Genomic DNA, 16,941 nt, shown 5'->3' with positions numbered 1-16,941 from the left:
GGTTACCTTTTTTGATATTTTGATCGTGTGTAATGGGTTGGGTCGATAATGACTTCGTCTGAAAAAGTCATCACGGAGAAATGGTTGTTGTAATAGTTTTCGACGGAGAAAATGGCAATAAAATTTTATATTTTCCCCCTTACTCGTTTCTAATTTTCCAAGTGCATCAACTTTATTTGATCTCTTATTTTTTATTACAAATATATATTATATATTATATTAATTTTACATGTATAAATTGAGAGTATATAGATGCACTAGAGTTTGTTTATTAATTTTAAAATTCTATAAGGAATTTTTAAGAAGAAATATGCAACCGGGAGTGAGGGAAAAACTCTTTTACACAGTACCCCTGACGTGTACTCCTCCTTAACGAACTGTCCTACAAATTACACTAATCAAAGAGCGGGTATCTTGCGAACCAACACGAATGATGTTGAAATTTGACCAGGTCGTCACGTCCTTCTCCTCCCTCAACTACTCGCCACGCAAGAGTTTCCAGGAGCACCATCAAATTATACATAAGAAACTTCGCGTACGATTCAAACAGTACCGCAAGGCTTACCTGTTGTTCCATTGGACCTTTTAGTACTTCCCAGTTATTTCAGTGACCTTGCAGAAACGGTACATTTTTGAGGTAGACTGGATATTAGATTTTCCCGACACGCAAGTCTCTCGTCTTCTTCACAACCGCACAACAAAGAAATCAAACCAGCGTCGCCTCCTCCTCCTCCTCCGCCTCCAAGTCTTCTAGGGTTCGTCCGTCGTTCATTTTTTCCTCTCTTTTGATTACGTTTTTGTTTGTTTTTGGATCTTTCTAATGGGTTCTATAAGGATTTTTGGAATGGCTGAAAGGAAATCGAGCCTTCTGTTGCAGGTGGTGATTAGGGCCGCGTCCCCTGCGCGGATTGCAGTCATATGCGGGAGATGGTTTGTTCCCTGGGTAGTTAGACCTACTCTGTTACTTCTTTTCTTGGTGACACTGTTCCCTATCTGCCATAGCAAGATGGTGTTTTCGAATTCCGTCAGCGGGGCTCAATCAGGTGTAGCACCTGCACCGGTTAGTGGTGGGGGAATTAGGTAATCATCAATTTTTTTTACTCAACAAAATATATTTTTTCAATCCTTCTTTGGTATTGGGTTGGCTTTTGGTCAAGCAACTTTTATTTTTTTTCGGGGGATAGATTTTTTGATTCTCTGTGCTATATATCACCTTTGATTAAGGATCTGTATTGTATGCTTGTGAGAAATATGTGAGGGCGTGGGCTGTTATTTGAGGTGTTATTGTGGTCTAATTACTAAATCTATCATGACTTTGAGATATTCACAAAATCTATTACAGACTTACATTTTTAATAAGAGATAATAAAGTTTTAACTTAATAACAAATTTAGCGCATTCCAAAGTAACACAATGAATGGTACTTTTTTCACGAGTGTCACATCAAGCCATATATTGATTCATCAATCTTTAACACAAGTTTGATTAATATAAAAATTTAAAAAGGCAAGATTTGCTATAGTTCATTTTTTTAAAATTGATGAAAATGTTAATATATGAAATATATCATCTTTAATGAGGTGCTAAGATGACATGTCAAGCGAAAATAGCACTTTGATTAATGGACTGGTAAATTTGGTAGTAGATTGAAAGTATGATGAATTTGTTAATAGTGAAAGTAGATTGGTTAAACCTCAAAAGTTTTGTGGAATTTATTAATCAGCTCCACTCTTATTGTTGGATCAATTACATGAGAACTTTGATATAGTATACTTGGAATGCATAAGGCTATTTTTTGTGGCCTTGTAATTGATAAAGATATAACTCACAAAACTGCAAACTTAATCTATCAGAACATTACCTGATTAATGTGCAATTGTTAACAAAGTATTTAGTTGCAGCAACTAGTCTTGTTGATTTTAGACAGAACTGCACTAAAATTACTCCACTATATGCAGAAGCAAACTGTATGTTTAATTGATAGAGAAATTTCATTGTAGTAAATAAGTCCAGATTAAGACAATAGCGAGCAATATAATGAGAGAACTAACCAAGGCATTTGTTACTTCATGTTCTGTTCTGGGTTATCAAAGCTAAGCTATGAGCAAGCAACACAAATAACACATTTATTAGCTAACTATCAATGATATATGTGGAATCTGGTTGGTTGAAGACTGAAGAGTTTAGTTTCTTACTTCCATAATATTATGGATAAAAGCATTATCAATTTGGCATGCGTGCAATGGAGTTTTGAAACTCATCACCATTATGTTTGTTTCTGTCACTGCAGCCAGAATGCCAAGTTCAGTTATGGTTATGCAAGTTTTCTAGGGAAGAGGCCCTCGATGGAAGATTTTTTTGAGGCAAGAACGGATGTTGTCAATGGAGAAATTGTTGGTCTCTTTGGGGTCTTTGATGGTACAAACTCCTGCATAGAATTTGCCTTGGTGATTTAACTTTAAAATGATACCAAAAGAATGACTAGTTTATATTTACATCTACTAATGGCGGACAACTAAATGCTTCTCATTGAGCAGTGCATTAACTGTTTTTTTCTTCTTTGTGGGTCTCCGGTGAGCAATTTTTATACTTGTCAGGTCATGGTGGTGCTCGAGCAGCAGAGTATGTGAAACAAAATCTTTTCAGCAATTTGATTCAACACCCAAAGTTTTTCACTGACACCAAAGCAGCTATAGGTTTGGTTCTTTTTTCAACGATGGATATCGCAATAATTTCATATGCTATGTTATCTGTTGTTGGTATTGACTTTGTTATTTTTCAGCCGATACATACACACGGACAGACTCTGAATTTCTTAAATCATCTGAGAATAGTCAGAATCGTGATGCTGGCTCAACTGCATCTACTGCTGTCCTTGTTGGTGATCGCTTGATGGTTGCTAATGTTGGGGACTCTAGGGTTGTTATATGTAGGCGAGGCAAAGGTATATCTCTCTTTCTTAAAGTCCATATTATAAGAACCCTCTTAAGTTTTTGAGATTGTGAAATGATTTTCTCGACTAGAGAGTTTATCTAGTTAATAAGAAACAGGAATTGGAAATGCACTGCAGTATCTATGATATTGCATGTTGGATTAATGGAAATTTGTTCATTAAGTTCTTTTTCTTTAAGCTGAACACATGGTACTGCTTTTAATTGTCTGGAATAAATACGCAAATAGATGTATAAGGATTTTTTAAAGATACCTTAAATATAAAAAATACCTGGAGAACAGGTGTTCCATGTACATTTTAAGTTTTGCATGTTGACACAACTTTGGAGTTTCGTTAATATGTTGTTATTTTGTTATCTATTCTTCTCGAGGTTCATTTATCTAGAGAAGCTCTATTTCATAAACTAAATTCTTCCTTCAAAAGATGGTATCAGGTAATCAGTAATAAGTCATCTTGAATAAGTGACAGAATTTTTTATTGCTTGAATGTGTTGAGATAGGTAAAAGGATGTTACCAAGGAATACAAAGTTAGCTTCTTTGTTTGCAGTTTTTTAAGATATTGATATTGTAAATTATCACAGCTATAGCTGTCTCAAGAGACCATAAGCCTGATCAAACAGATGAAAGACGACGGATTGAAGAAGCTGGTGGCTTTGTGATGTGGGCTGGTATCCATCATACTTGAAAAAAAAATGTATTTATGTCTACGTCCTCTAATTTTCCAATCTAACAAGCGTTCAACTGCAGGGACATGGCGTGTTGGTGGTGTTCTTGCGGTTTCTCGATCATTTGGTGACAGACTCTTGAAACAGTTTGTTGTTGCAGATCCAGAAATACAGGTATGACAGTCAAGTGGCAAACTTATCTTTTGTATGTCCCGCACTCAGATTCTCAGATTTTTACTCCTAAACCTGTTCGGCCATCTAGGAGGAGGCAGTTGATGGCTCCCTCGAATTCCTTATACTTGCAAGTGATGGACTTTGGGATGTTGTCACAAACGAGGTACTCTCTGAAGTTATAGTATTTGTACAGCTGAAGCATAGGCCTAACTCCTCTTTGTAAATAACTTAGGATGCTGTTGCCATGGTCCAATCCATAGAGGAGCCAGAACAAGCAGCAAGGAAGCTGATGCAGGAAGCTTATCAAAGAGGCAGTGCTGACAATATAACTTGCATCGTCGTGCGTTTCTTGGCGAATGATGCTAACCCTGCAGCAGAGTTACAGGCGAGTGTTGGTAACTCTGCGGCAGAGTTACGGTAGAATTGAATTTAGGCGATGTTGTTACCAAGCGATACAGAGAGCTGGGAGACAGCAAAGCTCACTCGGGCATTGAGAAGCTCATTGATGCTATGGATCGCCACTAGGGTTAAAGTCAATAAACTTGTCTCACTTGTGAGGACATATATAGTATCAAAATTTTAGAAAGTCGTGTGTCGATATCCACTGCAGTCTCGTTAGAATAGTCTGATGAGCTATTATGGCTGCAGACTCATAATATAAACTATTGAATGCATCTATAGAGGTCGCTTGTAGCATAATCGTTGACGAATATGTCATGCCTTCATTACTACACTGAATTCTTCAAACTTCGACCAGTTCCATTGAATATTCAAAAAATGGGAGTATACATTTCTCGATGGTTGTGAATACAATTATGTTGTGTTTTAAGTTTGTTTCTTATATTTTTACCTAATTTATTTAAATTTGATTATTACAATTTTTGTCCAAAAAAATTGTATTATTATTTTTTTACTACAGCTTAAAGAAGTATGGAGAGAGTTGACATACTACACCTTAAAGAAGTAGATTGACTCGATTTGATACGATGATTCAGAAGTTTATAACAAAGAAAGCAAATTCAAAGAGTTTGATATATTCAATCGATCAGAGGCCTAATGCAAGGTGAACTTTAAGATAGTTACAAATGAGATGAATTCAAAAGGGAAATGTTGAACGGCATGAAATAACTTAAATGAGCTTAGTGCATCTGATCAACTAAAGGTCTCTGTAAACTTTAAAGCAAGAGTATTAAAAAGGTTGAAGATATAGAAGGATAAGAATGTGAGAAATTATGTAGTCAGATATTACTAGGGACATTTGGTCTATTTATATGACTTATATATCTTATTATACAGAAAAAAATAACTGAGCGCCTGTGGCCTAATGGATAAGGCGTTTGACTTCTAATCAAGCGATTGTGGGTTCGAGTCCCACCAGGCGTGTTTCTGTTTTTAACAATTTTTTATGTGATCGCGTCCTACAAAATAAAAAACTGGATTTTTTTTTAAAACTGAAAAAAAATTTATTTAATACAAAGTAAACTCTTTGAAATACGATGAATATATATATATACATATATTATGAGATGTGCTTTTCGTACCCCTCTGACACGCTCCCCTTCCGGTCCCAATCTTCAATCTTTCATTTATACCCTACAATCTCACTTCTGTTCGTTTTTTTTTGGTTTTTTTTTTTAAGTTTTGTTTTTTTTTATTGGTTCTGTTTTATCAAATTTTTTTTATTGGAAGAGGTAGTGCAGAGAGAGGAATGCCCTTGTCAAGGGTCAGAGAGGGTGTAGTTTAAAAGCATAGTGGTATTTTGATATTTATTAAGGATTAAAGGAGGGATAATTTAAGAGAGATATTTTTTATATCCATATATATTTTTTTAATCCCACCTCAAATTTTAATTTTATTTACGTTTATATTCTTTTTGATTGGTCTAACTAGTTTGTTTTATTTTTTTAATAATTTTTTAATTATATGTTTGTAATTTTTATCGTAAATTTTAGTAGTTATTATCGGTAAAAATATTAAAAATATATAATATATATTTTAAAACTAATAAAAATACTAATAATTAATAGTAAACACATTAACTTATAAATAAATATTTTTTTAAAATAGAAAAAATGATAATTCCAGTTAATTTCATTGATTATCCTTAGGTGATTGATATAGTCCTACGGAAGTTTTCCACCGGCTATCATGATAAATTAAAAAACTAGGAATTGAACCGTGGGTGCTTGGGTAATAATTTAAATATCCTACCACAACATCATAACCCTGAGGACGGAGCTAGATCTCCTAGTCCACAAAAAAGTGGATCAGGGGATGAACCACTCTTAATTGTGGCTAGATCGTGTTCACGATCCGACCATAATTGATTGCAATACCTTTCTAGGTTCACCGTACCCTCCAGGTTATAGTTTGGGTCGGAGCGGACGACCGAAGACCGCTTGAAAGGCGCCGAAGGTGAGCAAGTGGTCAGACTACTGGGCGCCGAGCGTAGGCAGCTTTCGGACGACCTCAAACCGTCCGCTTCGACACAAACTATAATCTAGATGAGACGATGAATCCAAAAAGGTATTACAATTAATTGTGGTCAGATCACGTTAAAGATCTGACCATAATTAAGGATGGTCTATCCCTTGCTCTATTTTTTTTAACCAGAAGATCTACTCCTCCCGGGAACATATAATAATACATACAACAAAAATACCAAAATATATAAAAATAAAATTTTTAATTAATGTTGTTTTTAAATTTTGCTTCTATGTATTTGAAGATGTACCTATTATTTCATATCATAAATAAACACGACTTATATAACGAATGTCATATGTTAAAAATTATATAAAATAAAAGAATAAAAAAAATAATTAAGAAAATAATAAATAAAATTATTAAATAAAAATTAAATAAAATTGAAAACAAAAAATTATAAGTAAAAGAGTTCAAATAATTTGTTATTAAGGAAGAGGGGTAGAATGGACATTATAAAAGGAGACAAAAAGGAGGAGGGGGTGTAAGGGAGGGGGAGAAGCAATTTACATAATTTATTGATGTCGAGTAACTGCACGAAACCGACTACAAGATCATGAATTGAAGATAACGTATTTAACGTCATGTCTTAGACAGGTGGCGTATGACGTCATCCGAATGCGACAACCTCCTTTCGCCGCCTCGCGTTTCATATGACGGCGATTATGCGGGAGCGGTGCGCCTCTGGAGGTTCAACTTGAGGTCCATCGACCGCCCGCCTCCCACTTCCATCTCTCGGCTCACCGCATCCGCCGCCGCCTCTTGCCTCACGTCCCCTCCCTTTTCTCGTGACCAAGTTCGACGTGGTCGACAAAGACCGTGTGAGGCGGTGGTTCCTCTTCTTCTTCTTCCTGTTTTTTTCCTCGATGCGTCCACCTTTCTCTGTTTTTCTTGATCTTTCTCGGTTTGTGTTCCATTTCCCCTCGAGCTTCCGGGGGAAAGATTTGATTTTGGATCGGAAAGATCGAGCGAGGAAGCCGACGTCTTTGGGGTTGCCATCATCGTTCATTTTTGGTGAAGAAGGTTGTGCTTGCTTTATGGTTGCAACTTTCCCCTCATTTTTTTGGCATTTGATGGCGGGGCGGAGGAACGAGAGAAAATTTTCATACTGGAGATCGATCTATTAAAAAAAAAGCTCTCAATTATTGATTTTTAGGGCAAAATTTTCCTTTTCCCCCCTTCGACACGAGCAAGAACAGACGAGTCGATTCTTTTTTTATATTCGAATTCCACTGTGCTTGTTGTGTTTGATCCGGTGCGTTTTGGAAGGATCAACCATTTATTTTATCCATTAGTTTGTTTTGTTTTGTTTTTATTTTCATTCCCCTGCTCGATACGCTTTAACATTGAAAGAAGTTGGCATTTTTTTTGTACGCCATTCAAATCAGTGGGAAATCCCTTTTTTTTGGAGGGTTTCTTGGAGTTGTGGGGATTGTGGCGGAGGATGCCCTTCGATTGCTCTTCATCCTGAACCCGTCGCTTGCTAATTCGTTGCCGGAGATGGAATTGAGTGCCGCAGCCGCCAGTGATTCCTCTCGCGTTAAGCTGCTCTGTAGCTTCGGCGGTACAATCCTGCCTCGTCCACTGGACGGGCGGCTCCGGTACGTTGGCGGCGAGACTCGAATCGTGACCTTCCCCCGCCGCTTCTCCTACAAGATCCTCTTGACTCGGGCGCGAGAGCTCTTCGATGGGACATCCATCATCAAGTACCAGCAGCCCGACGAGGAGATGGACGCCTTGGTGTCCGTCGTGAACGATGAAGACGTGGTGAACATGATGGAGGAGTACGACAGGCTCAGCGCTGTCGGTAATGGGGTCGCGTGGCTGAGGATATTCCTCTTCCCGCCAGCTCTAGATCATGATCTGCCTTTTGCCGCTGCAAATTTCAATGCCGATGAACGGGAAAATGACCGGAGATACTTTGATGCCCTTAACTGTCTTGCAGATGCGTCCGTTTCCCCTCCTAATATTTCCGAGAATTACTTGGGGGCAAACTTCAATCTGCAGAATTTGCATCGACTGACTATCCCTCACCATTCTCATTCACAAATGTATGATGAAGTGGATGCTTCCTGTAGATCTGCTTTCTTCTCTCCTGGCCGGCATGCAGCCAATGACGCAATTGAATTTCCATCGTCGCCATCATCTGCAATATATCAACCTGAGGCTGGAGAATTTGGTGTTAAGTTTATGGATGACTATGTTAGACAGACACCAGGATACATTTGTCAGTCTCCGCCATCGGTGGAGAATTTGGCGTGGATTCCTACAGGAACTGCAGTTCAGGAAATTTCTGGTTTTCCTACTAATTTGGAACATTTTAACACTATGACAGAGGGAAACAACATCTGTGATCATCGTCTAATGGCGTTTCATAGGAGTCACAGTACTGTCTCTGGCACTTACTTGAAACATGGGCTGCCACAATTGGATCATCCAAACATGACGGACGAATGTGTGGGGATTTTTCAAAACTCAAGTGCTGAGTGTTTCAGTGGCAGGAATCTGTCCATGGTAAACCAAGATATGAAGATACAGCATGGTACCTATGCCAACATGCAAAAAGAACAGCATAATCCTTTAGGTGCCGGGCATGAATGGGATTGGGCCGCACATAATCATCAGTCTCCTTATTATGATATGCGGATGCATCATGATCAAACTGTTAGAGTGAATGAGCACTACATTGTTGATGGAACAGTGGTGAATTGCCAATTTGTACGTGGTAATACTAATGGTGGACATTTATTACATTCTAATTGCATTCGACATGATGATACACAATACCTTCAACACGGTGCCAAATTTGGGAATGACATATTTCTTCCTCAACAAACAGTTGGAGGTTGTAATGGTGCACAAGCAATGAGGTTTGAAGCTGCTGAAGCTCAATATCCCAATCAATGTTCTCCACATGGTGCAGAGAGTGTGTATCAATCCCCAAATATTTTTCATCCTAATCAATACCCGTGGAGAAGCAGACAGGCTACTACTCATCCTGGAACATTTTATGAACCCTCCACCTTCATGATGAGAAATGGTGGAACTGACACAAATTTTCTGACATCCATGCATGAGGTAAGTAATACGTTGCAATATGTTCCAGTGGAGGACCAAATTCCAAATGCCCTGTTAAACCAGAACAGTTGTATGCAGCAGAGGGTTCTTGACTTTCAAGAGCATGCCCCCTCAGATTTTCAATATCTCCATGGTATTCAACAGAATCCAGATATCCCTTGTCAACCACGTTCAAGTTATGTTCCTTGCTCTCCTGGTCAGGTACATGTCAAGATTTCTTCTGAAACAGTTGCTGCTATGTCTGTTTCTCATGCTACTGAGGTCCAAATGGTTTCAGACCCAACTTTTGCAGTTAATTCTGCATTGGCAAATATGATTGCAGATATGCAGCAAAGAAAGCATGGTTTGTTGGACAAACCTAATAAACCTATTATTCTTAGTCCTGAAATTAGTGCAAGTCTTTCTCCTATAGTTAGTATAAGCATGGAATCTGCTACAGATGGCCTACAGCTTTCTGAGGCCGAGGGAAACACACCTGTTAATATTGACAAAAATGATGTTCATGGACATGAGGTTGTGTCCGTAGATAACTCTACTTTCTTACCTGAGTCAATTGCTTTTGAGAAGAAAGCAGTACTGAAAGATACTGATGGTATATCCAAGGCTCGCTTAAGTTCTGGAGTAGATGTGTCTCCTACTCCTGGCAAGAAAGAGACATCACATAAATGTGGACCCGAGGTGAGTTTGGTTTGATCAATTTCTGTATGGCCCATTTATTTTGAAGGTTGGCTGGTACTCTAATTGTTGTCTGCCTCCTTTTGCAGTATGCCCATGCTGATGTTCAGGTTGGCTCTGCTGAAAAGGATCAAAAGGAGAAATTTGGCAAAACTGAGCTCATGATAACTGAAGCAGAAGGGCCTACTATGCAATTCGAGGTTATTTGTGGTCTCCAATCGAATGTCTGTGCATTATTCATCATGTTTCTTGGTAAAGGTTTAGTAACATTGTTGTTTTGACTATTTTTCAGAACAGTGCTGAAATTCAGGCTGATGCTGAAGGAAATAGTGAACATGAGAAACTTGCAAAAATAGAACCCACAACAGCTGAAGCTGAAGCTTTGGCTAAAGGGTTACAGGTCTCTTTTAGTTTGAATGTTTATGCTTGAGTGCCTCTTGAATTTCTAAGCAAGCCTTTTTTTTGCTTTCTTTAGACAATAAGAAATGATGACCTGGAAGACATTAGGGAGTTGGGTTCAGGCACATTTGGTTCTGTCTATCATGGAAAATGGAGAGGTTCGGATGTTGCTATAAAGAGAATAAAAGCTAGCTGCTTCTCAGGGAGGCCAGCTGAGAGAGAGCGTCTGGTAGTTTATGAACTTGTTTCCATATAATTATCATCTTCAGTTTGCTGATTTTATAGATCTAACTGCAATGAATTTTTCTGAGGATTGGAAGTCCCCACCAATAGCTTTTATGCATAGTGAATGTAATGCTAAGAGTAATAAAAACACTACTAATACCTGTCCTCCTGTCTATATAGAGAGGGGACTGTATTGAATTAGGTAGGAATCTTTTCCCTTCAATTTGATAATTGATCATCTTAATCTAAACCCTGTTGCATTCCCCTTTACCCTTCCACTTCCCTTTCTTCATTCATTCTTTTGTCTGAGGTCTTTGCATTGCTATAACGTGATCTATCAATTTGTGATTATTTACTACTTTTAAAGGAAATAAAAAGAACTAGATCAGTCTCAGCAATTCTTTTCTGATCATTTGCATTGTAAAAACAATGATTTCTTCATGCCAATGTTCTTGTCTTAGTTGCATCCTGCTCTTGAAGAAGTTCAGTCCCAGGTGATGTCAAAAACTATTCAGTCTATTCACAATCGTATTTTGTGTACTTTGTGTGACTGTATTGTCTGCTGCTGACTTTTATGACCAGTGGTGTGATTGTGGTGGAGGGAGAAGTGGCTAAAATTCCTTTCCTTCTTGTACTCATTGTGGTATCTCTAGCCATGTCTTTGATTGCCGTTTGCACTAAGATTGAGGACCTTTTGAAGAAAATTCAGCACGCACTAATGGAATCTTAAAGGTCTACATGAATCTACCTCTTAACTGTAGAATCTATAGGTCATCTTTGGGGTATAATCAGTGACCATACAGACAATATCTTCTTGGTGATAGTTTCTTAACTAGTTGGGTGATGGCAACAATCATAACAAGAAAGAAATAAGAGATAGAGAATTGCCTAGGTGAACATCCTGTTTGAAACAGTTGCATAGAGAGTTATTGATAAGGATGGCTGGATAATATTAGGTGGATCAAAGACAACCAATGTTTTCAACAACGTGTAACATAGTGCCCTAATGAATGTTGTCGAAGGCCATTAACTTTTAATTTTTACTCATCTTTTGAAATTGTGTTAGTTTTATTACTAATGTAATTTCTTGTCAATGCGCTAAATACTTGGTATCTTCACTATGGCTTCAATTCTCATTTTGTTTCTCTCTTTCTATGACCGAATATCGTGTGTTGGAGTGAAAGATAAACTCTATCCATCTGTCTTTTCTCCAATATTACGGGGTTTAGATACAAAAGGGAATATATCTTGCTATATTTTTCTTTCACTCGATACTTTATGATGTCCAGATTTTTCCTTTTTTTTTTTAAAGTTGTATGCATTATCCTGCATTTCCTGGAAAGTTGTTGCCATGTGACTCAAAGGTCACGGGTTCGAATCCTGGAAACAATCTCTTGCAAAAAGCAGGGTAAGGTTGTGTACAATGGATTCTTCCCCGAGACCTTGCATGGCGGGAGCTTCGTGCACCGGGATGCCCTTTCTTTATGCATTATCCTGCGTTTCCTATCTATATTATTTTGTTGATTATATGGTTGCTTGCCTCCTTAAATGTTCCGCAGATTGCAGATTTCTGGAAAGAGGCTCTAATGTTGAGTTGTTTGCATCATCCAAATGTTGTTTCCTTCTATGGTGTTGTACGCGACGGTCCTGAGTGTAGTTTAGCTACTGTAACAGAATTTATGATCAACGGGTCACTTAAAAAATTTCTACAAAAGAAAGACAGGTGTAGTTAGCTAGTGTTAGTTCAAGTAAATTTCAAATTTTACTAAAATTTGATTCTTCAGTGGTAGATATATATTGGAACAAGTTTGTGATTGTAGACTTTTCTGTTAAACAGAACAATTGATCGTCGGAAAAGACTAATTATAGCCATGGATGTTGCATTTGGAATGGTGTATTTGCACGCAAAGGACATAGTTCATTTTGATCTCAAGTGCGAAAACTTGCTGGTTAACATGCGAGATCCACATCGCCCTATTTGTAAGGTACAGAAAGTTCACTCATGAGACATTAGAATTTCCAAAACGACGTCGTCATGTTCCACTTTGATGTAACTTACAAGTCATTTAACTCCTTTCAGATTGGGGATCTTGGTTTATCAAAAGTGAAGCAGCATACTTTGGTATCTGGTGGCCTTCGGGGAACTTTGCCATGGATGGCACCAGAGCTTCTAAGTGGAAAAAGCAACAAGGTTTCCGAGAAGGTAATATTTTTCTTCAGGGTCACAATATTCATTATTCAGATAGTAACACTATCATCATTTCAATGCTTTCCAATACATCTGTTTCTTGTGTGTGTCGTGTGTAGATCGATGTTTATTCATTTGGCATCGTAATGTGGGAGCTGCTTACCGGGGAAGATCCTTATGCCGATATGCAGTGTGCTTCCATCATCGGTGAGACTTTTACTATCTGATTCATCTGTTTCTAATCAATTGTCTAGTGATTAATTTGAGGTACTTCTTGTTTGGATTTCTTACAGGGGGCATTGTGAACAACACTATAAGACCTAAAATTCCTACTTGGTGTGACCCAGAATGGAAGTCCTTGATGGAGAGTTGTTGGTCATTGGATCCAACATCGAGGCCATCGTTCTCGGAGATATCTCACAAGTTGCAAAAGATGGCTGCGGCGATCAACATAAAATGAGGTTTAAATGCAACCAAGCTTCCTTCTTCTTAATTGGCGAGTAGAATTTTTTTGTGAAGAATACGATGGTAACAATCATCCAGTACAAGGGTTATATAGTGTCTTCTTGTGGGAGTTTTTATTTTCCTGCACAATTAATTTGTATATATGTATCGTTTGACGTTCAGATGAAGGCTGCTTTCCATTTTGCATGGTCAAATTTTTTTATGACTGATATAAGAAATAAAAGAGAATGAGATTTAAATGGCATGGTTTGCTTGATGTATATTGGTCATTGGAAAGCTCTTTCTAAAATAAAACAGGAGATTATTAAACCGGGACCTCTAGATTATATTTTAATAATTTTAAAACACTGGCGAGCTCTTTCTAATTTATTTTTGTTAGATAAATTAATAATATTAATGAATGAAATAATTTTAAAGAGTATTTTGATAATTTTAACTTTTGAGTGTGAAGGTAAAGTTTAAAAAGATGGCATTTTATTTAATTTTCTATTTTGCTTGTATTTCTCTGGAACAGATTTTTGGAGGAAAAAATATATGCTATTTCATTTATAAGGAAAAGACAATTTTTTGGTAAAAATAAAATTTAACAAATTTTCTGGAAAATATAATTTTAAAGAAAGTGTAAGGATCTGATCCAATGGAATTTAAACTTTTTAAATTATGTTAACTCTGAATATGAATATACAATTAAAAGTATCAATTAATTCAAACAAGCCATAATCAGTTTGTAGGCATTCCTCAAAACATCAAACTCATCTTAAAATTTAAGGATCAGTGTACTTTGAGAAGAAATTATGAAAACGTCCCTTTACCAATAAAAATGCATTAACTCACTGATACGTTCATCCGCTAGAATCAGAGGCAATAATTTCCTTAATCGCAAACGAGACAATATCGTATATACAAATTACTTCTTAATTTATTCTAAAGAAGCTTGTAAATTATGTCTTCCAGTTCAACAAATACGCATTGAGGTTTTAGTAGCTGAAAATTTCATTTGTAAGCGAATCTGATATGATGGAAGAGGCACAAGATACTTGTGACGTTTACCAAGGAAATACAAGCATGTTACTATAATGAAGCTTTATCAGGGGACCCTGTGACCCCAGAAACACCTCAGGGGGCCAAAATTTCGATAAAGCATGTTATGGCGCTTGATTTGCAGTTGCGTGGATAGAGTTACCTATACCGCAAGGAGTTTCTGGATATCCTTCTGCAAAAAGTGGAGCTGTATGAGAAGCAGTCTAAGGGCTCTAACCAGATGCAAGAAACATATATATCAAGCAATGAACAACCCTTTCTTTGGTGAGTAACATCCTGAGTCCCAATTCTTTGGCGAGCAAGATTTATTCATTAGAATATACATTAGTTGGTATGATTAATTTTCTTGAGATTTGCACCAGTCTATCTTAATATAGTCAGGAAACTTCCCTTATGAGCACACATCAGTCATATAATCAAGAATATCAGTAACTCAAAACAGATCCTGATCTGTATCTTAGAAACATTAATGTAGATTAGCTGCTAATTCTTATGCACACAAGGATCTATGTAGTTTATCAACTATCAAAGTATTACTATGACACCTTAATGATGCACATAAAGTTAGCATGATTAAGATAAATTAGCATAATCATATAAGCATGTTTGTTTGCTTCACACACCTCAATCTGGAAGGGGGAAGTTGTTGGCATATATCTTTCCATCACTTTTCCATTCTTATCAACCAAGAACTTTTCAAAGTTCCACTTTATAAGACCACCCAGAAATCCTCCTGCGCTGGATTTGAGAAACTGATACAGTGGTGCAGTATTTGGTCCATTAACATCAATCTGACACCATATAAAATACTCAGGGAAGTAATTTCTACATACTTGAACAAGTGAATGTGCATTTTAAATTCCAGAAAGAATATGATTATAGAAGATCCAGTATGCCTAACCTTATCAAAAATAGGATATTCCGCTTTGAACCTTGTACAGGCAAATTCTTTAATCTCTGAGTTTGATCCAGGCTCTTGGCCTCCAAATTGATTGCACGGGAAGGCAAGAATCTCAAAACCTGCAGTTGATTTTGCAAACAATTAGATAAACATCATTGCTGGAGAAACATCATTCCAATCTCCATACATCTTTACATGCTCCCCCAGTATTATCATTCCAAAAGAAGATTCATTCAAAAACTGATGCACCGCATCTAGCCAAATACCTAGCCCATAAGATCCCTAACATGCTCATAAAGTTCAAAGATTTAACTATCAAAGTGACTTGTGTCACTAGAAGCAGATCAAGTGTGCTACATCAATACAGGCTTAGGTGTGAAAAAGCAAAAAAAAATAAAAAATCTTCATCCTATTGCTAATATAACATACCTTGTGTTTTGTACTTGTCATAAATATGAGAGAGCTCTGTGTAATTGGATGATGTCAAGCCACTAGAAATCAAAAGCAAAGCTTCATCGTTAACCTATTTTCATAATAAAAAATTTGCAACAAGTAGTACCAAGGGAAAATTTAATTTAGGAATTTTAGAGCATTACCATTGTGAAGCAACATTAACAAACAACAAAACTTTCCCTTTGAATTTACTCAGAGAAACATCCTTTCCATCGATATCCTGTATTAGTTTTTAAACTTTCTTTAAGAAAATAGGCATTGGAGAGCCAAGATTCAATATATCATGTCTAACATCTTTTGACAAGAATAGCATAAAGATGCAAAACAACATTTAGATTTTATTTAAGAAAAAAGAAGGTATAACCTATAGATCTTTCAAATTTATTAACTATGAATACTGATTAAACAATCTGACAATTCTCGCCTGCAACTTCTCTACTTAATTGACAAGGTAATTGTGTGATCAACCAATATCTCCCGAATCTATCTCATACAGAATTTCACTTATCACACATTGATATATTTTAAGAACAAGATCAAAACGCGCAAGAGATCCTACGTTTGAATTCTGAATAGATTGAGTAGAACCCATCCAAGATCCTTGAAGAAACCAACTATTATACTTCTCATTTCGCACCTCAAAATAAATTTGTCTTTAAGTAACCTTAATTATGGTGAAGTCATAATAAATGCTTGAAGAATACATAAAGGTCTCACCTTTACGGTGAAATCATAGATGCTCTTCTCCGTGGCAGCAGTGGCATAAGCTGCGCCGGGAGTTCTTACTGGTTTCGACACAACACCGACGTATTTGCGTAATTTGACAGCAAAATTGAGATCTAGAGGCACTGGAATGGGCAATCCAACCGAGATTTTGGCAGAGGCATGGCAGAACGCTGCAGTCGGCGGACTCGCCCTTATCGCCCGAGAGGCGCCGTGGAGGGCGCGGTTTGCGGAGAAGAATCGAGCCGCGGCGGAAGCCATGGATCCAAATCGACAGGGAACTGAGGAGGAGGGTTCCGGAGTCTGTAATCGGTAGGGCTTTAATCGCAACCTGACGATGACCTGAAAGAGAAGCAAGCTTCGGATACTTTGCACTTCGCACCGACTCGATCATGCTCTTTCTCCCTCGACTTAAAACAGCTTAATTTAATAATATTTTTATTTTATTATTTCAATTTTTTTTACTATAATTATCAAACATAATAATAATTATTTATTAAACTAATCTCTCTCTGCC

The 16,941-nt window shown here is 37.2% G+C and overlaps 3 protein-coding genes and 1 non-coding gene across 6 annotated transcripts; 3 read left to right on the top strand and 1 right to left on the bottom strand.

Annotated features, from left to right (window-relative positions):
- The first annotated feature begins 601 nt into the window (after positions 1–601).
- On the top strand, positions 602–4,539 carry LOC122012675 (probable protein phosphatase 2C 59). Of its 2 annotated transcripts, XM_042569285.1 has the most exons (9): positions 602–755; positions 878–1,080; positions 2,291–2,418; positions 2,598–2,696; positions 2,783–2,944; positions 3,535–3,621; positions 3,701–3,792; positions 3,881–3,955; positions 4,025–4,539. In XM_042569285.1, exons 2-9 carry the CDS (start codon positions 1,007–1,009, stop codon positions 4,211–4,213), a joined length of 906 nt encoding a protein of 301 aa, XP_042425219.1. In that variant the 5' UTR covers positions 602–755; positions 878–1,006; the 3' UTR covers positions 4,214–4,539. The 2 variants fall into 2 exon arrangements, with proteins under 2 accessions (XP_042425219.1, XP_042425218.1); XM_042569284.1 differs by lacking the exon at positions 602–755 and having other exon boundaries at positions 774–1,080.
- Positions 4,540–5,102: 563 nt separating this feature from the next.
- On the top strand, positions 5,103–5,175 carry TRNAR-UCU. The gene has a single exon. It is a non-coding gene; the product is annotated as a tRNA-Arg (tRNA).
- Positions 5,176–6,915: 1,740 nt separating this feature from the next.
- On the top strand, positions 6,916–13,492 carry LOC122012674. 2 transcript variants are annotated; one of them, XM_042569282.1, is made up of 9 exons: positions 6,917–10,032; positions 10,119–10,229; positions 10,322–10,429; positions 10,505–10,657; positions 12,213–12,376; positions 12,491–12,638; positions 12,734–12,856; positions 12,961–13,048; positions 13,135–13,492. In XM_042569282.1, the coding sequence occupies exons 1-9, from the start codon at positions 7,777–7,779 to the stop codon at positions 13,299–13,301; spliced, it is 3,318 nt and encodes a 1,105-aa protein (XP_042425216.1). In that variant the 5' UTR covers positions 6,917–7,776; the 3' UTR covers positions 13,302–13,492. The 2 variants fall into 2 exon arrangements, with proteins under 2 accessions (XP_042425217.1, XP_042425216.1); XM_042569283.1 differs by lacking the exons at positions 12,734–12,856; positions 12,961–13,048; positions 13,135–13,492 and having other exon boundaries at positions 6,916–10,032; positions 12,213–12,401; positions 12,491–12,629.
- Positions 13,493–14,156: 664 nt separating this feature from the next.
- LOC122012672 (probable phospholipid hydroperoxide glutathione peroxidase) lies at positions 14,157–16,831 on the bottom strand. The gene is made up of 6 exons (XM_042569279.1): positions 16,419–16,831; positions 15,845–15,921; positions 15,678–15,739; positions 15,249–15,367; positions 14,971–15,138; positions 14,157–14,519 (listed from the first exon to the last, which is right to left on the bottom strand). Exons 1-6 carry the CDS (start codon positions 16,683–16,685, stop codon positions 14,490–14,492), a joined length of 723 nt encoding a protein of 240 aa, XP_042425213.1. The 5' UTR covers positions 16,686–16,831; the 3' UTR covers positions 14,157–14,489.
- Positions 16,832–16,941: the final 110 nt, after the last annotated feature.

This window comes from Zingiber officinale, chromosome 8A (genome assembly GCF_018446385.1).
Source record: "Zingiber officinale cultivar Zhangliang chromosome 8A, Zo_v1.1, whole genome shotgun sequence".
Lineage (NCBI taxonomy): Eukaryota > Viridiplantae > Streptophyta > Magnoliopsida > Zingiberales > Zingiberaceae > Zingiber > Zingiber officinale.
The sequence above is the reverse complement of the archived record's forward strand: the minus strand, read 5'-3'. Positions and strand labels throughout refer to the sequence as shown.